At 30.4% G+C, this 24,807-nt stretch overlaps 3 protein-coding genes and 1 long non-coding RNA gene across 8 annotated transcripts; 3 read left to right on the top strand and 1 right to left on the bottom strand.

The window, feature by feature from the left end:
• Positions 1–13: 13 nt before the first annotated feature.
• On the bottom strand, positions 14–19,923 carry LOC143149783 (uncharacterized). Its single transcript, XR_012992870.1, has 3 exons — positions 19,588–19,923; positions 325–457; positions 14–234 (listed from the first exon to the last, which is right to left on the bottom strand). It is a non-coding gene; the product is annotated as an uncharacterized LOC143149783 (long non-coding RNA).
• Fh (frataxin) lies at positions 1,303–3,255 on the top strand. 2 transcript variants are annotated; one of them, XM_076317413.1, is made up of 4 exons: positions 1,303–1,573; positions 1,646–1,673; positions 2,069–2,189; positions 2,283–3,255. In XM_076317413.1, the coding sequence occupies exons 1-4, from the start codon at positions 1,432–1,434 to the stop codon at positions 2,550–2,552; spliced, it is 561 nt and encodes a 186-aa protein (XP_076173528.1). In that variant the 5' UTR covers positions 1,303–1,431; the 3' UTR covers positions 2,553–3,255. The 2 variants fall into 2 exon arrangements, with proteins under 2 accessions (XP_076173528.1, XP_076173527.1); XM_076317412.1 differs by having other exon boundaries at positions 1,310–1,673.
• Positions 3,477–12,079, top strand: LOC143149779 (uncharacterized). Of its 3 annotated transcripts, none has more exons than XM_076317405.1 (13): positions 3,477–3,610; positions 4,630–4,897; positions 4,984–5,128; positions 5,456–5,655; positions 7,677–7,789; positions 8,217–8,438; positions 8,535–8,738; positions 9,007–9,309; positions 9,402–9,500; positions 10,087–10,469; positions 10,975–11,089; positions 11,252–11,410; positions 11,882–12,079. In XM_076317405.1, exons 1-13 carry the CDS (start codon positions 3,536–3,538, stop codon positions 12,077–12,079), a joined length of 2,484 nt encoding a protein of 827 aa, XP_076173520.1. In that variant the 5' UTR covers positions 3,477–3,535. The 3 variants fall into 3 exon arrangements, with proteins under 3 accessions (XP_076173520.1, XP_076173521.1, XP_076173522.1); XM_076317406.1 differs by having other exon boundaries at positions 7,677–7,783; XM_076317407.1 differs by lacking the exons at positions 10,087–10,469; positions 10,975–11,089.
• LOC143149780 (alkylglycerol monooxygenase) lies at positions 12,180–22,905 on the top strand. 2 transcript variants are annotated; one of them, XM_076317410.1, is made up of 10 exons: positions 12,180–12,238; positions 17,690–17,837; positions 18,769–18,893; positions 19,517–19,668; positions 19,748–19,851; positions 20,394–20,556; positions 20,677–20,828; positions 21,200–21,334; positions 22,369–22,482; positions 22,643–22,905. In XM_076317410.1, exons 2-10 carry the CDS (start codon positions 17,706–17,708, stop codon positions 22,895–22,897), a joined length of 1,332 nt encoding a protein of 443 aa, XP_076173525.1. In that variant the 5' UTR covers positions 12,180–12,238; positions 17,690–17,705; the 3' UTR covers positions 22,898–22,905. The 2 variants fall into 2 exon arrangements, with proteins under 2 accessions (XP_076173525.1, XP_076173524.1); XM_076317409.1 differs by lacking the exon at positions 12,180–12,238 and adding an exon at positions 14,128–14,216.
• Positions 22,906–24,807: the final 1,902 nt, after the last annotated feature.

A 24,807-nucleotide genomic window follows, 5' to 3' on the forward strand; every position in this document is an offset into this window, starting at 1 on the left:
ATGTGTACAAAATTGTTATATCCTACTATGTTAGAGGAAAAATACTTATTTGAGGACATAGAAGGGCATTTGTAACAATTACATTTAAAATTTATTTATTTATTTTGAATGGAACATCGCTGCATAGTGTTGATACGTATCCTAGCAATAATCTGCATAAATTATATAAAATGTCTTATTAATTTATCCGCCAAATAAATAATATTAACACAAACATCGATACCGTTGTAAACACTAAAAGAAAGTACGAAGTATGTAATTATAACAGCAGAAAAACGCCTTGCACAAAATAGAAATCACATTGAGTATATGCTTTAAACTTACCTAATGTGGAAAGATTGATAAAATATTAAATAAATGTGTTGCAAATCCCTCAAATAATATTCTCTTCATTTCTGCTTTCTTCGTTCAGTAAACTTTATCGTGTAGTGAGTTGTTGAAATTATTTCGGTAACAACTATCATGAAATGTAAACAAAATTATAGATATGAATTTTAAAATACAACACTGTCATTTCATAGCCATCATTACGAATTTAAAAAATTTTGTTTTGGATTGGAATAAAATTTCAGCTCTATTGGATATAGAAATAATAACAAAATATGACAAGAATTAATTATTTTAATTACAGTAAGAGTCACAGATGAGATGTATGTATGAATGTAGCTAAATATAATAAGTCAAAAAAGGAGATGTGCGAGTTTCTAATGTTGTTTGATCGTTTTTACCTTAAAATGTAAGATACTTATTACAAAATAAAAATCCGAGTTTTAGTTTCATGTTACTAAAATGTTTCAAGTTTCATTTCTAAGAATACATAATACTGATTGTTACAATACGTTCTGGTACTAACGCGTTTAATTACTTTAATCGACTGCAATGATTCAATTAAATATAGTTTTTAGAATTATTATTCTTAAATGAAGCGATTGCTTCAAAACCATAGATATTTTACGAGAACGATATTTCAAATTATCTAATACTATCTTTCGTAAGATGAAATGTCTACTCTAGATCTCATCTGTGCTTTTGTATATATTTACCATGTTGTACACACAGTATATATATACCGACAATATGACCTTCAAACGACTTTCTCTATATAGAAACAAATCTAATTGGAAACTATTCAAAGTGAAAACAAACTACCTTTTAAATTACAATTTGTGAATGAATCTGCGTTAAAATTATTTTCATAAATAATTTTCTTAGGAATTTATTAATTTCGTTTTTTGTAATTTCTTTTTTGTAGCTCCTACGATATTACATTTATCTATAATTGTTAGCAAATAATAAAAATATGAAATCTATGTGATCGATCTTGATACATACGTTGCATACAATTGGTAACCATGTTTGACACAGTATTTAAATGACTATGTGTTGTATGCTGTTTGTTTGATCAATACAGAATATATAAAAAATTTGATCATGTTACTGACAAAGAACATAACAAAGAATGGCTATCTCCGAACTTTATCGTGTGATTTGGTATTAAATATAAGTAGAAATATAACAGAAGAGATCAATGTTCAATGTAGACCGAATATTGTAGGTTATCTTGTGTCACAACGTGAGAAATTTTTAAGTAAAGATAACGGTTTGAAAACAATAAATCATAAATTAACAGCAAATTTTTGTTCAGACAGTAGTAAAGGATACTCGGTTAATGAGTAAGTATACATTTCTACATATATATTTATGTTGTGTCCTTTGAACTTTTATATTTATGAAATTTCTTTATCTAAACTATAAATAGCAGTAAGAAAAAGTAAGTGATTATAATAATTATGTATATGGGATCATACATTTTCTTTAATAAATTAGTATTATCTTATTTATTATTAATTTTATCCTAGTAATTTAGATTATAAATTATGTTCAGTCTCTGTGATCCCAGTTTGGACTAGATATTCAATTTTCCTCGTATTGATCTCTCCTGAGCTAAAGTCAACATAGAATTTTAAAAAAATTTGTACAAATATTAGTGAATTACTGTAATGACTATATATATTTTCATGAAAAGTTATTTCTATTAAAAAAGTTAATTTTTTTCTTTTTGTTATAGAGGACTTACATCTGTACAATTTGAGAAAGTTACTGATGAAACACTTGAATCTTTGACAGAATACTTTGATGAATTGATCGAGCAATCGTCACATTTGTTAGAAGCTGATGTATCATATGGAGTATGTCTTTCAATATTATTAGGATTAAAGTTTTCATTAAATGATGATTACTACTTCTTGTGTTTGTGTATTTAAGATGTATTTATTTTGCAGGATGGTGTATTAACTGTTAAATTTGGTAAACCATATGGTACTTATGTTATAAATCGTCAAACTCCAAATAAACAAATATGGCTTTCCTCTCCAAAGTCTGGTCCAAAGCGATATGACTTTGTAAATGGTAAATGGATTTATAAATATGATGGAAAGACGTTACACGAATTACTTAATGATGAAATACCAGCAATTATAAGGAAATCAGCATGTTTTGATAAGTGTTCCTTTAGTGGCAAAGAGAAAGAAGCTGTGTTGAACAGTTTTTAATTCTTTAAAACCAAATTGTAATTTAAGTAGAATGACTGATTCAATGAACATATGTATGTATACTGTATTAAAAATACAACATTTCAGATAATGTATATAAATTATAATATAAAATAGACAATACATTGTAATATATTTATGTGAGTATTTATATCTTTGTAAAATATACACATTTTAATATTTGCATGGTAGAACAGCACTTATTACAGAATTTTTCATTTTACAATGCCTTGTAGGAAAAGAGCTAGTGTATATATTTATTTCTATAAGAGAAATATTAAATTAATGTGTATAAGTAATACATTTTGAAATTTAATATTGTTGAAAATATTGAAATATACATATGAAACATATATATTACTAGTATGTACATGATTTGTACAAATAAAATTTGATGTATGCTTTACTGTATAAGATTGAAGCAGATAACTTGATCACTGTGATTACTTCCAATGTTACCGCGTTAAACGTCATGGTAGCCCTGGGGACCAGTGTTTTAAAGTTACAATGATTCTCTAAAACGCTTACAAGACATGAACTTTGATACTTGTAAACTTTTAAATACCATTATTCTCATTAATGAAACTATAAAATAACAAGTACATCGACAAATTATCGAATATTTCAATTTTTTACACTATAGTTCGAACAAATATTGAGGTCATCCTTAATAGAAAAAGTATTTTTAAGTATAGAAAACTGTGTGGCGTATAATGTGTTAATATACTAGTTCAAATTCTTTTGTCTTAACTTACTTAGCTTAGAGTAAACAAAAAGCTAATTATAGTACATTTTTTATAAGTTGTTACTTCAAATTATATAGTTTAAACTGTATATTGTTTATAGAACACTTGCGTGAATAAATAATGCTCAAATTGGTTAAACACTGCTAAACATTCTTTATAATTTTGCATTAATAAATATTTAAAACTTCACTGTATTTCTAAGCATATTATTTACTATATATTAAACAGATTGCAAAGATGGAAATTATGGAAGATGGCAATTTAGTAGATCGTGTTAGAATTTTATTACAACGAGATATGCAATATTATCAGGTAATACTGCAATTTTTATAATTATGTAAATACATTTTTAGTAAATTTAGTAATGTAATATTACATTTTAAATAGATTATTGAGAAATATTCTGCCAAAATAAAAAATAAAATAAATAATTTTAAAAAAGGATTTCGATATTATTATATTTGTTAATCTTTGAGAGGGTAAAGCGAATAAACGAAGGACTCTGTATTCCGTATTGTCTCGAACGTCAAAAGGCCAAGGCACGGCCCTGATGGTTATTCCCCTTAAAGTTTTAAGAGCACTAATTTATAACTACTTTTTTGTTCGTGCACTACTCTTTTCAAACTATTGTAACTTCAATAGTTTTTCACGTATTGATAGAAAATTCATAGTATGTATTTTCAAGGATACATATTTTTAAAAAATCTAATACCAAAAAATCGATATTATTATCGGGAATCCCCTCTTTGAACATACATATGCAACAATCATGGTAAATTTATATTAATACGATATTAGTGCTTGTAAGATGTAACTGTGTACGATAATGTAAATTGCACTTGCTTTTTAAATGTTTAATTTTTAAAGTTTTGTCTGTATCGATTTATTATACGAACATTTGTTCAATAAAAATTATTCGAGTTCATATTACTTTCGATAATTGATGTTTGACCGACAGGGTTGTGTCTAGATATTTTAGCAACCAAGTTAACGATGAAATACAGCTTTCGTCACCATTCCCTTTACACTACATACACATATATAGGCGTTTTGCATTGGGTCGTAAACAAATTTTAATCTCTAATTTATAGAGAAAAAGTGGAAGTTGACCAAAATTATTTTCGTAAACAAATTTAATTTTCCATAACATGATATGTAACGGTACCTACCCTTATCTTGCCACGTCCCAATCTTCTGCATTATGTTTTCTTTGTCATGCGACTATAATGCATATTCTCATATATTTTTCTATAATATGTATATATTCTGTTTAAATTGTATATAATTGAAATTATAATGTTATTATGCTACAGTATGTTATAATGTTATAGGAAATGCAGACAGTATTGAAGGAACCATTATGTACGCGCATATGTGGCGGAAAACTTGATTTTCCAAGGCATGCTTCATTTGCTGCTATTAAAATCGTGGCATGGTGGGAATTAGATTTTCAAACTGCTTTTAAACGTCATTCGGGCTTGACAAAGTCAACCGAAGACGAAACCGCTGAAAGTGGAGAAAGCGAAGATGGAGTTATTAAGAAAATTCCACCATCCGAATTCATATTACTTGTTGTCGATACTGCTGAACAATTATTAGGTACAATACAGATTTATCCACAGCAAATTTCAAATTAGAGCTTCTTTAAAGAGATTAAACTATACAATATTGCTCAATAATTTCAGAACATTTGCACCTGCTTATTCAAGAATCCTTAGATCATGCGGATTTAACAGTATTAACAGCCACTTTAGGAGCAGCTGCATTAATACGAAATTGTTTATGGTGTTATAGTCAACAAGCTAAAAATGTAATTTCCATACAAGCGAGGTATTTATATGTTTTTCTATTGCTTTTATATTCATTGGTGTTTGTAAGAATTGGCGATATGGTACTATCTGTCTTTTGTCAATCTTAATGTCTTCTAACTAATTAAGAAAGTGAAACAAAGAAACCAAGGACAGCTGAAAACATGAGTCTTTAAATTAATATACAAGATTTTCGAATACATTCAGATTTATGTGTACTCATAATTTTAATTGTTTATTACTTTTGCCAGTTATTGCTACGAATGTTTTTAATGTTAGTTCATGTTTCTTCTTTTTTAATATTTTGATGATTTGTAAATACAATGAATGTATTTTTTATTATTTTTAGCGAGAAAATAAACAAATCTTACAAATCTTATCACGAAATGGCCGAGACTGTAGCAGAAAGATTATTAGATTTGCATTGTCGTTTAATTTCATTATACATATTCAATGAAGCTGATTCTCTTAGTTGGCACGATATCAAATCATTCTTCGAACGAGAACGTTGCTCCTTTGTGGTACAAATGTGGTGGCTATATATGCAAGGTAATGTAACTAAACTTATATTTAAAGGAAATATTTATTATATTTTTCGCGGAAAAATTAATTGAGAATCTATAACAGAATGTTTTGTACGAAGCATGACTTTCGAAAAAATAAATTTTGAAAATTTGTCGACTACACATACGATTTATTACGCATGCGAATACTAGTTATGATTCGTTATTTTTATTTGTGTTGGTATTTGTTAACATTGACGGTGTTGTAGCAATTGTTTATGTAATATAATCTTAACTATTTTTGACGAAGTTTATGTCATTCCTGTGTAATACAAATTGTGGATTATGTGGACGTATAAATGACAGAATTCCAGCGTTTTAAAGTTAATTTGTTTCGCATCTTAATTTCATTAAAATCACCACTCAATATGCATCGTACGTAAAACTATATTATTACTTAATGTTAGTTTAATAAATTAGATTTTGATTAAGAACACTTCAAATTACGGTATTGTTGCCAGAGACGCCTGAATACGATGCAACCGTCTATACGAGTAAATCGGTGAATTTAATGACCGCCTGTATCGCGTACTGCGTCGGTATCTATTATCGGCCAATTTTCTGACATGTTTATTGCATGCGTATCTGTTCTGACGTGCGCTAACTACGTTACCGTTAAGGAATGCTCGAAGAAGTCATCCAATACTTTTGTTCTACGAACGCTTTAAATCAATGCTTTCCAATCTTTTTCAAACGCACCTTAAATTACGTAAATCGGCAAAGAAACTAAAATTCAATACTATTTTGCGAGATGTTGAATCAGAGATGAATGAATGGATGTCGCGAGAGTCAGGATTCAAAAGAGAATTTGGGCACGTGTAATTTAAATGAATATTAGAACGACTATTAAAAATAATTAAGAAAAGAAAAGCACAATAATTACATAATTACCTAAAAGTCATAAAAGTAACATAAGACTTCGGTCTAAACACTAAAAAAAGAATTCTTATAATTTATAGTATTTGAAAAAATCAGTTCATATTTTGATCGTTTAAAAAATTTTGATTTAATTTAAATTCATGACTCCACTACGAATAGTTCCATGATTCTATTTTAGGTCCTGGAACATAAGTTAAGAAACACTGCTCTAAATTATCAGGTCCAGGAACTATTCGAAAATCTCTTCAGATAAAACATCCGTTAAATATTGTGAGGACAAATAGTCAAATTTTATGAGCTCTTTACTTAATTATATGGGTTAGCAAAATAATAGTTAATTGATAATTGGTTATGGGGACAAAGGAGAGTTTCTTCACTAAGGCTTGACCATCCCTTAAGGACTAGATTTCGTACAGGATGTAGACATTACCTAAGAAATTAAACTTGCGACCTTTAGATACACGAACTGCACGACTACTATGTGTTGCTGGAAAGTAATGAATGATAGGAATGCATATATGATTAGTGCATACGTAGATCGATTGATCGTGTGGATTAGCCACACTTGTACACACACATGATCTTAGTTGCAGTGTATTATTAACCCAAATAGTTCTCATCTATTATCAATTGTGTCGCTTGACAAAGAAGTGGAATGGGACGTGTCGAGACAAAGCGAAATAGTGCAAGTAGTATGATAGTGGGAACTATGAGAAAGTTAAAGGTAGGGGTTAAGTGGAGTTGGCGAAGTATCTCTCTTGTCTCTGTGTTGTGTCGTTCATCATTTTTCCAGCAACGTATAGTACACTGAGATCCATTAATTCCTATCGTGTAATATTAAAGACGTCTCTTCGAAGAAAAAGGAGTAGCAGATAACTTCCTTTTAGACACTGCAATAATTAATAGACTACGATGATTACATGTACTACCTGATATTTGAGCTAAGATCCACTACCGAGATTTTCACCCCCCACCTCATTGGTACTCGTTAAATTTTTCACCTTTATTCGAGGAAGATAGAAATAGAGATATATTTCTGTGTTCAGTAAGACAACCGGGGCGAATAGTTCAAATATATTTAGTATATTTTAGGTGGGTATATTAAGAGATAACATCTTACATTTTCAGCAACAAGGGCAGATTTGTGGAACACTGTGTCTCCAAAAATGGCGCAGCGAGTTTTTTCTGGAATGTTGAACGAGTCTTTATCTATTATCGTGACAAGATTTATCTATGTAGGGGTATAAAAAAAATTTATATTATTTTATAATAATTTATTTTTGTTTTAAGAAAAAGAATAATTGAATATATTAAAGCTGAATATTATCTTTTCAATGTTCATCGTAAAATCGCAACACTATTCTTTGTCATATATATAATTATATAATTTTGATAATAGTCTTAAGAACAGTTACGTTTACTACAGATTTGCTATTAAAAAATGTGACAAGATTTAAATAAAAAATTACGTCGTTAAAATTTAAATACATTTCATATGTTTGCAACTATCTGTTTTAAAGTACTCCTCTTATTTCAAATATTCAATTGTTAACATCTTATTGTTATTAAGTTCTTCAATTTACGTGTGCATATGCTTTCTTTCTCTCAAATATAAAAATTAAGTTGTGCGTAATATCAATATTAAAATAACAAATATACCTGTAATAGGCTCGACCGAGTTTAGCGCGATCTGAACAATTTTGGACCGATGCCTTCAACGTTCTCTGTTGTACGGGATATCTTGCATTGAGCGCTTGTGTTAGCGTCAGTGAAATGATTGGATTGAAATTAAACAAACTACCTGTTGCGATTAGGGACATCCATACAAAATGTAACGAGTTGTTGGTTTGTTTGTTATTGAGAGGCACGCCTGTTCAAGAATTATATCAGGTACGAAAAATATATCGTAAATGATTTGAAACGATTCACGACACGTGTGCCATACATGGATTTAAATTTTGAATCAGGCAATTATTTTTATTGTAGGTTTTTCGTGCAGGGTTTGACAATTTAACGATTTTACAACCACGTCGTGGACCAGCAGCCTGGCTGTTAATGTGTGCACCAAATTTGTTAGGCTCGATGGATTCTGACATTTATATTTCAAATTTGCCTGAGGATCGAGCACTGATTTTAGAATTAAATATACTTAGACACCAACCGCAACCAAAGTGGCCTCAATTAATGAAGGTAATGATTCGACTACTTATGAAAATCGATTACAAAATTAGTTTCAGTATATCATGTTCTCTCTGTGTACAAAAACAAAATGAGTGTTATATCTCGGGACTTCTTGTGAGCTATTTGATCTTTAGCTGATAAAAATCTATGTTGTCTATTGTACAAATTGTAAAATATACATTAGAACATGTTTAGTATGAACTTTAATAAATTAGTTTTAGTTTTGTGATAAATGCATATTTACAAAATTCGAACGTTTTAATTGAAATTCTTTTAGGTGATCTCCATGAACGATTACGCAGTAGCTAAAATGTTATTGAATACTTTAATTCACGATTGCGATGATTTCACTTCTGAAGATTATTTTGATAATTTAGAAAAATTAAGAGTCGATGCAAAGAATTGTGGTGGTTTTCTATGCAATAGTATGACATGTTATGGAACACTGAAAGTAACATCAGCGTTAGGTCTTTATAGTTTAATCCATATTGTGACGTATATAGCAGAAGAACCTGGCCATGTTATTGTACCAGCTTTAAGACAAAATAATAATTGGTCTAATTATCTCGATCGACAACAGGTACTAAAATTTTGAAAATTTAAATAGTCCAGAAATGTTTAAAATCGATAGTGTTGGAAAGTGCGATATACTGCTCCATTACATTTACACAGGTCTGGAATCAATCAAGACCACCATGGTTGAATGCAATTTTAAAACCGTTAAACAATATGATGCAGCCAATCATCGAAATACTTTTGGAAGCTGTAAAGGTAAGTCATTAGTGTGTAATTACTATTTTGTATGTTTATTTTTATTTTAATGATAGATAATAGAATATACAGGGTGTTCATTGTAGTGGTTACTATAATTTTTTCAATATCTATTGAAAAGTTTTATAGCCAAAATTAAAATGTATAAAATATATTTAAGGAGAACGATGATTCAGTAAAGATTGGATTGAAAGAGTGAAAGATGAAATAATTTTTATTTCATTCAGCATTTTATTGCATACAATTTAGCTTTTGTAAGTAAATAAATTAAAGTTGACAATATTAAACAAAAATATATGTATTGATACGAAGGAACACTGACAGCCAATGCGGGCTGGGAATGCTATACGCATTGTTTTGACACGATTCTAGGTGAATCATCCTGTATATTAATGCATAGATTAATAGTAAAGTTGGTTTATACCAATTTGAACAATCGAGAAAGTAATCGAATCTTGATTAATCGAAATCTAGTAATATAATTAAATATACGAGAAACGATATCAAACCACGGTATAAATAACTAAAAATTATTAAAATATTGATAAACGTTAGTCTCTGAATAACTGGACTTTAAAACTTCTAGACTGGAGCCAGTATATATCAGACAATGTCGCTGGTAATTGGCTGTTTTGCCCAATTGTACGTGACTTTACCGTCTGCAATTTTAAAAACCGCATTCGTATTAAATGACAATATTCCCGCCCATTGTCATCCAATTGGTGGCAACGTTCTTCTTCATATTCTTTGTGCGGCACTTTATACCGCTCTTCTGAAGTTCTCGAAGAACTGTAAACAGGAGATGCAAAATAGTTCAATTTCTAAAGGAACGAATAAAGAATTAAATTTTTTCGATCCTAATGACACGTCAGCAATTGTACTCACCTTGGCCGAAGCTATTTGTAGTATTGATGAGGACAATAAACACACTTCTCAAATTGACGATTTTTTACAGCTCGTAAAAGAGAAGTAAGATTTGTTCATGTTTTCTTAAATTTTCTTAAATTAATTGATTCAGTTGTTGAAAATATAGTTTACGTAACACACGTATTAAAAGTAAAAGTATATTTGTTCAAATTTCTTAAATAAAGTTAGTTTTCAGTTTTCAATTAATTCTTTTCGTAATATAAAGTGAAATTCAAGTATATTTAATAAGTTAATTTTGTACGTGGTATCTTACTGCAATATTTCTATCTAAAAATTGTTACAATAGTATCTGTTTTACGAAAGCGATGAAAATTTTCTTATAATTACTTTTGATTAATTTCGGTAAATTTATAAACAATTATCGAGCAACTTTCTATGAAATTATTCACTCATAAACTCCAATAACATTACTTATAGGAAACAATTTATAATTTAGTTTAATTGGTTATAGTATTTAAAAAAGATGTAATTTAAATTATAATTTAATTTGTATGTATATACATACGAGTATTAGCCTAAAGGGTATAATATGTCTCGAATGTTTTAGCATTCAAACAACGAATACAAAACCACGCATTAATAAATTAACATGCATGTCTTCCATTACTGAAATATGTACCGATGAATTGTTGTTTACCAAATCTGGCCGACAGGCATTAAAAGTACGTAGTAAAAAATTCCTTTCTAAATATACTAAATAAACAATGCCTTTTCATGGGTTTATGAGTACTAGCAATATCAAAACGAATTACTTCCTTTTAAATGTTTACTCTATATTCTACAGTCAGAGTTAAACTTTATCGTTTGCAATTTTTATATTTCAGGTAACACATGAATATTTAATTCGTGCATCCGATTTAGTATTGAATAATTTACGACGTAACGTCATTGAAGAATATTTAACCGGCGTGCCTGAGTTTTGCCCTCTTATTAAACCATTAACTTATGTAATGTTTCATATTGAAGATACTACGTTTGATCAGGCGAGTAATTACATTTGGTAAAATTCATTAGCATAAAATCGAAAACTAAATAATGTCAAATTAACTAAGTGCTTGAATAATATTAAGTAAAGGTTTAAAGAAAATCATGAAATCAGTACTCTATTTCAAAATCTTTAGTAAATATGTGTATGTGTCATTATAACTGAAACAAAAGTTTTATATTACTTTTTTGTGTTTCTATTTCTTATAAATACTGCAAGTTGGGTGATCTTTTATTTCCCCCTTTGATTCTATTTAAAATACGAAAATTGATTACAAAGGTACCTAATGTTTAAAAACTATTTAAAAACTAGAATGACAAACAGTAACAGCAATTGATACACAATAAAAGTGAGTGAGATATAAAGCAATGTTCATTATAATGATAGTGTTCATATTTATATAAAATGACAATTTTATATGTCGTAAAAACCCATTTTAAAATAAATAACATCGTTATTTCTCTTATAGTTTCTCATCCAATATGATAAAACAAATTGGAGGAAAGCTTTAACAATGCCATTTTCCATCACGGTGGAACGTGCACGAAGTCAAATTTTGCTACGACCAGAGTTTAAAAATATCGGTGAATTGACACACGAGGACAGAGAAGCAATGCATTCCATTAAAAAGCTGTGCTCTTCCATAAAAACAACTGGTTTCAAATAGTTTTCCTTCAATAGTTTGGGATCACATACGTCGAGTTATGGGCTTTAATGAACTCGACGGTTGCAATTAGAAAACGCGTCTGCGGTTTTAAAACACACTTTTACATCTGTACGAATAATATCATTGTATTCAAATTCAACTTGAGTAGTATATACATATGTAAGTACACATACAATATCAATTGTAACCTTAATCCTATCTTTTTATATTCTATTTCTAACTGTTTAAATTCAATACAGTAAAATGTACATACAATATCGCAAATAGTTAACGAATAAATTTCTCGGATTAGAGAAATTATTGCGTGAACAATAAAAGAACTATTATGTACAATAACTTTAACGTGAATTTCTTAGTAATAGTTTCTATGTTGCTCAAGCACTGACAAAGGCATAATTCGGAGACTTGAACGTTCGCACTCGGTCTTTCTTGATAATGTAATACAATAAATGTTCCCAGTCTTTAGTTAGGTGTTACATCAAATGCATAGACGGTACCACCTGTACTTTTCTGTACCCACACAGGGAGATTAGAAACACTCTCTTATTGAGTACCAGCGTGTGGAGGGGTATGTTTCTAAGACAGTTAGACTTAGGTAATAATATTAGAGAGTTGCACGAGGTTGTCCATAATGATGAAGGTCTTGGTGAAGTAGCAAGGTGGTTGCTACGGGCTGCTAGAAAGTCTCCAGGATTGTTTAACTTCGCGTCAGTTTCACTAAAGAGTAACAGCTAGCAGATTCAAAAAAAAAAAAAAAAAAAACAAGTAATATGGCATAATCTCTGGAGGTGAACTTGTAGAGAAGTTCCTCTTGGTATATGCGATCTGCGTGACATAAAAAGGCCACAAGTTCTGAGAAGCAGAGAAGACGTTCAACCATGGGTAATGCCTACACTATTCGATACAAGACTTTTGTGGATAGTTGAGCTGTGATAGAGAAACCGTCATTTGCCCCTGTGCATTAATTGCTACTGTACAAAATGCATACATTGGAAAAAAAGGAGTCTGATACGTGAGCAGGATAGTGACAGATTAGGACAGATCTAAAGGGATTCACTGAAAGATATTCTTTTTCTTCAATCAGACTCATTAGAGTGAAACAAATTTAACTACAGAGTTTTTCTACAGGGCAATCATATTAAAAATCAATGATGGTTGAGAACTTATGATCCTGCGTATCCAAAGCGCTAGTGAACCAGTGCCAAACATTGCAAGATACCATAATCGAAAGTAGAGAGTATGGCTACGCTCCAGAATGCCCTAACTATGGCTTAAATGAGGGTCTTTTCTAGGGGGCAGAAAAGACACAGGATTGAGAATTCCTCTGCTTTCTCTGGTCCCAGTGTGTCAGGATTGAATATTCCTCAGCCTTCTGTACTAACCGATAAGGTTAGATCGTTGTGGTGACAGTGGTAATTCTATATAGCAGGGAGCTAGGGTTTCCCATGTGAGTCGCGGTTGCATTTGCATCGCTGTGCATTGTTCCGTAGAGACAGTAGCTATACAGAAAGAACTCGCATTGATCGGCGTGGATTTGAGGGGCTTGTAACTCGGTATTGCACTGAAAATCTGTAACCAAGTGTGGTGAGCAAATACACCGATCGAGGATCTTCTCGATCCCTTGCTCAAGCTGTTATACACTGTGATTATCTTAAAGCTTGAATACATGTCGTAGTCACGTTATGACTTGAACTTAAACACTCCAGTCTCTCTTTTACAATTTGAATTGACCCTAGAGTCTATTGTATGAATCGTGCCAGCAGTTTCTCAAGTTTGCCTCACTTTCTTCGAAAAATTAATCTCGAAGGAACTTTAGTTTTAATTCGTGCAAAGTACAGTTCATATCAGTTCGTTCGAATATGGTTCCGAGAGTCACCATTCTTGAACGTAGAGTGCGCTACAAAACCATTGATTTTTCACGAGATTGGTACGTCAGTTTATAGAACACAAACTCTCATTGAATGTCTGATCTATTCCATACCTCGTCAATGGTGACATATTGTTCCGTATTCGTAAAGAAAGATTTTTTTACGTCTAAATTTGTAGCGATTAATTTTTGTCTGACACACTTTTTCATCAAACTACTGGAAATGCCTGAAAAATCGTGGCGACAATTGTGTGCCACACACCGAATTAGGTATAACTAATGTATAGTAGTAATATGTTAAAACTACGCCAATGGGGCCCTGCCTGCCTCTTTCTATTTCGCTACCTTCTTCGTCACTCGGTTCACATGTGTCTGTAACTGCCGCGACGAATAGCGAACAAGAATTGAATGTGTGCATGAGAATAGGTGTACTCCTTCCTCTTTTCTCGCATTCCTGCCACGGGACTTCAAGTTAGCAGTAAGGAATACTTTATCCGTGGTTTCGCGATATCGACCGATCATAAATACCGACACAGCGTGTTCGTCAGTTAATCATTAGTTCACCGCTCCGCTCGCACTAACCTCTGTGTCGCTCGCTCGCGTCTCTCGCCGCGATTTCATTAAAGCACTTAATTACTTATTAAATTAAATTCTTTAATATTACACGTATACCATTACTCTACACTATACTCAACATCGGATCAGTTAAAACAGTTTAATTGGTATGTATGTTTTGTAAAAAGAATCAATGTATTATTTTTACTTTTGTTGAAATTTCTTTTTCTAATATACCCTTTTGGAAACATTTAATATAATACTGTATTATTAATCTCCGTCGTTTTACAAAGAGGAAAGAAATTATGGAAAGTTTTGTTCCGCGATGTTAAAAATCTTTGTCTCCCGGACGTTTTCGTTAATATGTACTTCTAGTAATTTACTAAGTAATTATCATCATTGAAATTATAATATACGAACCAAATTTAAATATCATTTTGTCCAGGTGTTTCGAGAGAAATTTCATCCTAAATCTGCTTCAATTATATTAATTGTTCAAAGTTACCGTGTTATAAATATATATTTTATTTGAAACGTTAATTAAATAAATTATTACACTATATCTGACTAAAATTCTTATGCTATTGAATACACGGGAATGTTATTTACACAAAAGTTATTTGGTTCAGCAGATGAAACACAATAATAAGATTATCACAATCATTACTCATAAAGTAGTCAATACGTTTTATTTATCAGAGTGATTCTTAACTGTTGTTTTGTGGAACGTCATTGTACTACGGAACGCCAACGGAAATAATAAAATGGATACGTTTAAAGCAGATATAATATATATTATATCGTTTTCTCCTTTAAAGGCAGTACTATCTGTACTATATTATAGTACTACTATAAAGGCATGGACCATTGTACAGGAATGTTTCGTCTAACTTAAGCATCTACAATACGTTCGTTTTTTTTTAGATAATTCGAAAAAGTCAAAGAAGAAAATTGTTTGTCTTGAAGAGGTAAATATTTTAATAAAAAAAACACTTTTACGAGATTTTAAGATTATCGGTATTTTTTTTAATGGAATATTTTCATTAATATAGTGATGGAGGTCATAAAAAAATTTATTCAACAATCTAGAATATATTGATAAAATGACCTTGAGTGAAAAAATCATGTTCGTATAAGAAAACAGGTACTATACTCAAATGTCTTAGCACGACTATGTATATTTCTTATTTTAGATGTTTAAAATGATTATTCGTATCTACCATACTTTTTCAGACGCAATTAATGAATTATTGCTTTACAGTTTTGATAGTGTAAAGTATAAATACTCGATGTTTGTAAACAAATTTTCAATTAGAAACATTCGATCGTATATATATCGCCATCACTTCGAAATTTACCGAAAGCAATAAACAATCGTTTGTTTGTCTTAAATTATCTTGAAAATGTACAGAAGATAACGGTAATTATTTTGAACATCGGCTGCAAATCTTTGCTTATCGGAATATTTACTCCTTCGAAACGAACCATTTTCTTCTTTAACTTTCTTTCGTAACATTAGAATTAACGAAGGTATTCTGGATGCTCAACTTCGAAAAAACACGCTGTATATTACGTAGATCTTTAAAATTGACTGACAATAAGAAAAATTGTTTATATTCAAAAATTAAAAAAAATTGTCTAGGAACTTATGTATTTCCTGTGTAGGCAAATCGTAAAAAAGTAATAACTGTGAGTGAAAGAAAAATATTTTATGTCTGTTTTTAAGGATTGTTATACGCAACAGTAAATTTAAAACTACATTATTCTGTTCATTTTAAGAATTACAAAAATTAACTTTTTCTCCTTTGCAGTTAGTACTCCCCATAAGAAAAGTTACTTTTATCAATGATAGGTTTTCTTACTACATACATTTACAGTACTTTGATTTAGGAACGAAATGTGGTTCTGCACGTCTATCGATATTACATTAATTTTCAAGACGATAAAATTGTTTACGTTTGGTTAAATAACAATTAATCAACGGGGTTAAATTTGACACACGAAATTTAAAAAGGATCTCACGTGCGGTAATAGTAATTTATCGGTTTGTCCACTCTTGCGCGAATAATTAATGCGCGTTATGAAACACCCCGTCTGCCGCTAGTGTAGTGTCTGACATACCGAAGGTTTGCCATACAGTGATGTATCACGCAGATTCTCGATCTTACGAATAATTTGAATCGCTTGATTAAACCCTTGAGCGTATTGTGTTACGTTTCTGTCATAGTACCACCATGTACTATTGTACATCAAAGTAAATGGAAAAAAGATTAACAAAAGTACACGATCGATGTGAAATTTTTTTCAAAGTTTTTTTTCTGCGTTACAAATCATATCGAGCAATAGTTAATCAATGATGTCAATTTGAAATTTTCGAGTAATTGAATTATTATTAGTTAGTTAATATCGTCCATTTAATATCGTCAATCCATTATTCTAAAACAGTTTTCAGAATACGTACAGAATGATTTCCAACAATAAATAAACAGTTTCGTATAACACGTGTCAAAGAGATTTTCATTTTGAATAAATACACTTTAGTCAACAAATGAGATATTAATTTGTCGTGGATAAAATATTTTTACATATCGTAGAAATTTGAATAAAAATTTAAAAATGTTTTGCCATTATGGATGCATCATTGAAAATCAAATATCATTGATTGCCTTCGCAAAAGCTTGTAGTGATTTTGAGTATTTATACTATTTACTAAAATCATTCCTTTTTTATACGTATGTAATTCTAATATACGAATAAAGTACCTTCACTTATCGAGTGACGTACGATTGTTGAATATTTTATTAATAATATGGAAAAGTACCTCGATAAAATTTACTATATGAGAAAATGTAATTGCTCTTTCGTTGTAAATATACACGTATGTGCGTGCATTCATGAATTACGAATAAAGTACGAACAATTTTTAAGAAACCCGCAGAAATGTATCTACAATTGTTTAATTCGAAACAAATGTTATTGTAACATCATTGTCGCGCCTTTACCACATACGGCCGTGGATGAAACATCGCGCGCGCGCATACTCGCGTGTCCTCGGTGAGCTCGAAGTTACATATATAAACGATGCGTGCATGCTGTACGATGACTAAAACAGAATCTGCTGTTCTCAGTATAGTTCAGTGTGTTTTTTTTTTTTTAATGCTTTAACAGCGGTTACCTGAAATTTACAGTTACAAACGTACACAGATGAGCAAAATGAACGTTTCGTACGTGGATTTTTTCGGCCACTTAAAAGGCGCGGGGAAACTTTGGTACCTCGTTAATCCTTATAAAACAACCTTTGAATTCGTGCACGAAGTTCCTGATTATCAACAACAGGTAACTAATACTTATACTTTTATCGTATTTGTAAGTTACATTGTATCAAAGTATCGTGTATTGAAATAGTTTAGTACACCTTTTCGATTTTATTTTCAAAATATTTAATTTATTCAATTCCACCTCAATAATGTTTATTGTTAGTTATTTAACCGATAATAATCATGTTTTCGAACTTTGAACGCATATTAAAGAGCAGAATACGATGTGCTTATCTGTATTCAATGTTTGTATCAAACTACAACTTATTTTATTTCTATGTTTATATGAAATACGATAGTGTTGGTATTAGGAAAAATAAGACGTATTAATATAACAAGTAACGTTTGCAAACTCATAAGAACTTAAGTATTTTTAATTTTGCTTCGATTTAAATGTTCTAAATTTGCGGAAATGCACCTGGAGAATTAAAGAACGTACAATAGAATTGTCAAAACTCGTCCTTCCATATTTTGTATGCAGTAAACAAGTGTGACTTTTGCACATAACACACAAATGTGAATCTCAATGTAATCGTATCTCTGGCAGGTAATTAACAGCTGATACTTAGAATATCGCCCTTGTTACAGAAATTAGAATAAATAAGATCTGAATGCACAAGATAAGATAAGATAAGATTGAATAATGACTAAAAATTGTTGTTTAGTGAATCGTTGAGGTGAGTATTTGTGAATTTAAATTTGTCCGTTAAATAGATGAAAGATTTTTTTCGAATTGTTAAATCTCTTTATATTATTGTTTAATATGTCCGATTTAATCGTTTCAGTCCACGTGAAATTTCAATACAAATGTATTGTATATTATTGTTTTTGTAAAATACAGTTCAACGTAACATTAGATATTTACAGTTAACGAAATAAGATAATTATAGTCATTAAATTGGATAAATTAAGTTAATACAGTTATAAAAATTAAACAAACGTGTGCACAGGTATGGTTTCCATTCTTCGTTCTTATTATACTGGAGCAAATTATACTGACAACAAAAGGACAGAGTTTTCGTTTGAACGATCAAGTGACATCACTTTCTCATTGGCTACTTCAAGAAATTGGCCGGTAAGCATAGGTAACGCTTAATTTTTTAGCTATTGTTTTTAGTGTTTTGTCTTTGAATGATATCTGCAATTATTTGCCACATAAATTATAATAGAAAAGAGTTTTCGATGTTTGTGCCAAATATTATCGTATGGTGATGTATAGAAAAATGTATTCAATAATGGATGCAATACTACGTACATATGTGTACGCAAATAAATATTGCATGAATTTACTGTAATGACTCTATCTACATATGATAGGGATAATATTCTTAACGATATGCATTGAGTATATATACGAAGCCTCGATGTTCGGTTAATGCTACGAAATCTATTTGCTTACGATCGTTTTCACCACGTATTTTTAGCAGCAGTGTTATTCTTGTATTCTAATTGGTACACGATAAAGCGAAGTAGAATAATGCGTGGCAATCTAGAGATTTTTCTACTTACTCGATCAATTAGGTCGAGAGATAACGTACGCTTTCAAAGTTTGATTGCTTTATAAATTCACTATTAATATTTTCCTATTTAGCATTTTCACTACTTTCCTATAACTGCTTGAAGTATATTATACATTACACGTTACACTCGGATAATCCTTAGAATTAAAATTATTTTATTAAAATTTTTCTGACGCAGTATCTCCTTCCGCGGTGCTGAGTATTATGCGTACATTTCAATTTACGAGAAATATCACTGGTGGAATCTACCTTGGAATTCAACATGGACTTGGTATATCACTGCTATTGGTGTGGATTTTTGTTACTATTGGGTTCATCGCAGTAACCACGGTTAAATTCCTATCCAACCATGTGTGACATTGTCATCCCTCTACTTGACGAATTTATAGTGTTTCTCGCCCGTTTGCAGAGGTACACTTTTTATGGGCTCACCATCAAGTTCATCATAGTAGCGAGGAGTTCACTCTCGCGGTTGGTCTGCGGCAATCCATTTTGCAACACTGGTGTAACTTCGTGAGTATTGCTCGTATTACATGTACAGAGTGTGGCGGTTATTTCAAGCCACAAGTGGAAGCAGGTGCAATCGATGCTCTCTAGATCAGCTTGCATTCGTAAGTTGTATAACTTACGTTTTGTAAGTTGTATAACTTACGTTTTGTAAGTTGTATAACTTACGTTTTGTAAGTTGTGTAACTTACGTTTTCTAGGTTGTATAACTTAAGTGCACATTACATTTTAATGATTCATTAAGCAATTATTAAATTAGTTATTGTACAAATTAAAGTTTTTTCTACGAGAAAATTAGTAAATGAAAAATACTAATAATTACTTCGATACATTTTTACGGTATTTGAAAAACGAATATATTTAATTAGTCTTTGAACCTGTAAAGAGGCATTCGCTTTCGTTAGATTATTTTTAATTAAATGATATGAAAGTCACGTTGCATCTGACATTAAACCATGAGAGTAGGAATACAGTATCCTTTTAAACAATTTTTAAGCCTGACAATTTTTCGTTGAGTATCATACCAACGACAGCAAATCTGTTTGCAGATGTTCTATTTGCCCCTTGCCTTATTTATATCTCCGTCGCATTTCATTGCGCATAATCAATTCAACTTAATTTACCAACTATGGCTTCATACAACTGTTATTGACGATCTGGGGCCGTTGGAATTAATATTTAATACTCCGAAACATCATCGTGTGCATCACGGTGAGTGGTTTCGAAATAACTGTCATATTTAATGTGTTATAAATTCACATTTAAATATAACAAATCGTTCGATTGGGTCTCATAAATTAATAATCAATAATTATTATGAATTTTCCACAGGTTGTAATTTGTATTGCCTGGACAAAAATTATGGAGGAGTGCTTATTATATGGGATAAGTTATTCGGTACCTTCATGGAGGAGAAGAAGGATAAAAAGATTATTTATGGTTTAGTTGTCAATCCTAAGTCTTTCAATCCACTGTATTTGCAGGTGAGAAAGTGTGTTTCACGTAAACATGAATATAACGGTTCTTTATAACTAAAACGTACATGTATTTCCATGAAATGATGAAGGGAATGATCGTACTGTTACATAACAACAATTACTTGTGCAAATACAGTATTCGTTTCTAATTTAGTTCACTTGTCGAATAATTGTAATAAGAAAGAAATCCACATTATAAATCGAAATAATTACATGCACCATGTAGTAATTACGCACTAATTTTGAACTTTTGAATTACACCTTTTGTAACTGTTTCTGTAATAGATTATCGGTTGGACTTAATAAATTTAATTTTGGGAAAACGTTTTTCGTAATTCACTTGTTGTTAGTTGATTAATTTATTTCAATTGTTATAGGTATTTTATCTTTACCAAATGATTCAAAAGAGTTTACAGATGTCGTCTGTATCGGACAAATTGGCTGTTTTTTGGAAAGGTCCCAGTTGGTTTCCAGGTAGTCCTCGCTTGGGTCTTGACGAATACAAAATAAATGTAAGTTTTGTATACTTTTACTTTATTATTAATGCATTATGTTTGTATAATAACAAAATGAAACTGAACTAATGGTATATATACATCTGTATATATCACACATATTAATGTACAGGAAAAAGAAATAAATTGCATGTTGTAACAGATGGTCAAGAAGAAATAATTGAAATAACGTATACCAAGATCTATTTAGAACAAGAAGTAGAAGAATAAAACACAAAAATAGTTAAACGTTATAACTCTAAATTATAAATAAGTCCTTGAATTTGTATACAACAATAGAAGTCCAAAATTAAGAATACCGAGAAAGACACAAGTATTTTATACGTTATTATTAATATATGAATAGTATGTTTGTATGGTCTATATTGATTATTTTATTCGATGGTACCACAAACAAGTAAATCTTTCACTTTATTGTTTCACTTTCTTCCTCTTTCATCCTCTTTTAATATCAGTTGTCATATATTAATAAAAAATTAACGTAAAATAAAGGAAATCGAATGTACTAGCTTTGCGGTAATCGAAACAAAAATTGATTATCTGCTTGATTCTAACGTATCGTTGAATAATGGATCGAAACTGGTTGTCTACTGTTAAGAATATTAATGAACTTATACAATTGCTATTTAGCAGTTAATGCAAATATGATTTGTACCATAGGAAGATCATGTAAACCGGTTTGATTTTACAAAATAACTTCTCTATCACGCGCATACTGACACTAGAAACTATAAAATGAATATACAGGATGCAACATAACATGTGGGACTTTTCAGGGATGGTTTTGAACATTTAAAAACAATAAAATAGATTGTTATAAAACGCATATCCGATTTTATTTTGCTTTGAAATTGTATCGAATTTGCACTGTTTGTTATGTTTTAACGAGTTCCGGATGAAAGTACTCACATTGTCCATCACTGTTGCATTTAAATTCATCCCTGAAATGATTCCACGTATCATTTATACATTTTATTCATTTCGATTCATATTTATGACAATAATAGTACTATTACCATTACTTTCTTCAGGTCACACAAAGGATTAAATATGACACATGTGTTCCTACATGGCATATCTTTTACATAACTGTACACTTCTGCCTAGTTTTCTACAATCACCTTCAACTATATGATGAAACACAGGTAAGGATTACAATAACGTAGCCTTTTAGTATCTTATTTTATATTGTCCTTACAAGAATGCCTTGCACCGTTACTTTTACAAATAAGAATTTTCACACGTATTACAATTCTTATTATCATATATTCGGCACATCAAAATTTAGAACCTTCTCTTTTGTAGGATATAAAGAATGTATCTTCTGGATTCATAATTATTAACAATATGTTTGCACTTACCGCGATTGGATTACTATTTGATAAATCGAAATATGCTTGTGCCACAGAATTTATTCGGTGCTTCATTTATTTAAGTTTTTCAACGCTCCACAATTCAACAAATATATACGCGTATTATGTGTACGTCGCATCTTGTTGCATTTGGATTTTCTATTTTCTTTGTAATATAAAATCCAATGTGGTGAATAAAAACATGTAGAAAAGTGATTACATTTGTTTGTTGAGTCATAGTTTTTCAACAGTATGTAATTCAATACATGTATGCATGTATTATGCGTGTGTTATATTTTGCTGCTCTTCGATTATACATTTTCATTGTAAAATAAAATTACTTTGTCATAAATGTTAAAATCGTGTTAGAAAAGCTGACTTAATTTTATAATAGTAGTAAGAATAAAAATTCTATGAAGTATTCAGTATTACATTTATATCACCTGTACGTTTGTATAATAAGTAATAAATTTTTTGATAATATTATGCGTTTACCATTATTAATCAGTACTGTAAAAAATCTAAAAGTTAAATTATTTATTAGTCTACGGACACGACGTACATTTCTAATTGTAAAAAATAGTTGTACTTCGTCAAATAAAAAGACAGATACAGAATAATATTCGTGATGAAACAACCAAAGATATGGTGATACCTCTATAACTATTACATAGTTACATTACGTACATCACATCCTGAAGTATTCGCGTTATGTGCCACTTGTGATCGACGATTACTTAAATTTTAGTAAATAGGCTTTTATGTGCATCTCACTTTTGTCTTTGGCAAACTCAAGAGCAAATAAATCTCCTACCTATCTACCTCTTTAATTCTTATTTAAGGGACTCGTGTCGCGATTATGCTCAATAAAAGAATTATAACATTATTTTAAATCCAAGATCGAACAAAAAATAAAACACTTTACGTTTCATTGAACCAGAGCAATTTATCAGGATAATCTTCGAATGTCTTTGAGTGCGAGCATCACGTGATGCAACAACCCCAAATTAAGTTTTTCAGCCCCTATTACATTCTAACTATATTTTTTTTCAATGTTATGTTTCCTAGTTCATGGTACATGCCTCAGCGCGATTGAGGTAAATAAATACATACGCCTATGGATTGTAGGAAAGTCTCATACATGTAGCAATAGATCTCACGCATGCGCATCGATTCGAAACAGCACCAGATGCCAGTATATAAGGGGACTGCGAAACATCAAAAGCAGAGTATGATCGTTAGCGCACTGCAAGTGTAACGGAAACCTTTGTGTTTCATGTATCTGGAGATACACATTTGTATTCTCTATATTTTATGTCTATGTACACATTTTTATATTGAAGAAAGTTTTCTTCCCTTTAACTTTTCCTTCTATAATGAGGTACATATAGATCAAGTTCAACATTTTGATTTGAAAACTAAGGAAAGGAAATAAAGCTGTGTAATTCATGGTTAGGATTCATGGAATAATTTATTACAATTTCTTCAATCTAAATCATCTTCACTGTTTATAAGTAGAAATTTTATAGCAAATATTGCTAGTTAAGTATACACCCCTAATTAATAGGGGAACGGGTTATATGCTGGTATGATGTGATATATCACTGCGGAGATATACATATACATATGTATCTATGAGATATCACTTTTACTAAACTATTTACAGTAACTAGAATATAAAAGAAATTTCTTAAAATTTACTTTCTTTCCAAATCGAGAATTTTTATAAACAGAGTAAAAGGATCATAATAACGGTAGTGTACGTGTAGCTTCATCTTGAATAAAAAGTATTTAAATAAAATTAATTATCTGAAATATCATTCAGCGTTATTAGAGAATAGGACTTTTACAGTAAACTGTATTAAAATTATAAAATGCTTATACTGTTTTTATATTTTATTTTAAGTTAATAACTGTTTATCTGAAATATTTTTTAATACAATGCAGTTATTCTTACAAAAGTTGTATGGTATAGAGAAAAAGACAATACCACGAGCGTTGTTTGTTTGTAGTTGACGGATACAGATAAAATTCCAATGATTCCTAGGACTCGTTGAATTTATGATTTTCGAAGAGTCAATTCATTTACTAGTGTTGTTTTTTTTTTAATTTTAACAA

This window comes from Ptiloglossa arizonensis, chromosome 8 (assembly GCF_051014685.1).
Source record: "Ptiloglossa arizonensis isolate GNS036 chromosome 8, iyPtiAriz1_principal, whole genome shotgun sequence".
Lineage (NCBI taxonomy): Eukaryota > Metazoa > Arthropoda > Insecta > Hymenoptera > Colletidae > Ptiloglossa > Ptiloglossa arizonensis.

Excerpts from the sequence above, each read along its gene's own strand:
- LOC143149779 (XM_076317405.1), top strand. The coding sequence starts at position 3,536 with ATGGAAATTATGGAAGATGGCAATTTAGTAGATCGTGTTAGAATTTTA. Across the intron at positions 10,470-10,974 it reads TTACAGCTCGTAAAAGAGAA|CATTCAAACAACGAATACAA; the intron begins GTAAGATTTGTT and ends CGAATGTTTTAG. Across the intron at positions 11,090-11,251 it reads CTGGCCGACAGGCATTAAAA|GTAACACATGAATATTTAAT; the intron begins GTACGTAGTAAA and ends TTTATATTTCAG.
- Fh (XM_076317412.1), top strand. The coding sequence starts at position 1,432 with ATGTTACTGACAAAGAACATAACAAAGAATGGCTATCTCCGAACTTTA. Across the intron at positions 1,674-2,068 it reads AAAGGATACTCGGTTAATGA|AGGACTTACATCTGTACAAT; the intron begins GTAAGTATACAT and ends TTTTTGTTATAG. Across the intron at positions 2,190-2,282 it reads AAGCTGATGTATCATATGGA|GATGGTGTATTAACTGTTAA; the intron begins GTATGTCTTTCA and ends TTTATTTTGCAG.
- LOC143149780 (XM_076317409.1), top strand. The coding sequence starts at position 14,170 with ATGCCTGAAAAATCGTGGCGACAATTGTGTGCCACACACCGAATTAG. Across the intron at positions 14,217-17,689 it reads TGTGCCACACACCGAATTAG|TTACAAACGTACACAGATGA; the intron begins GTATAACTAATG and ends TGAAATTTACAG. Across the intron at positions 21,335-22,368 it reads TTGACGAATACAAAATAAAT|GTCACACAAAGGATTAAATA; the intron begins GTAAGTTTTGTA and ends TACTTTCTTCAG.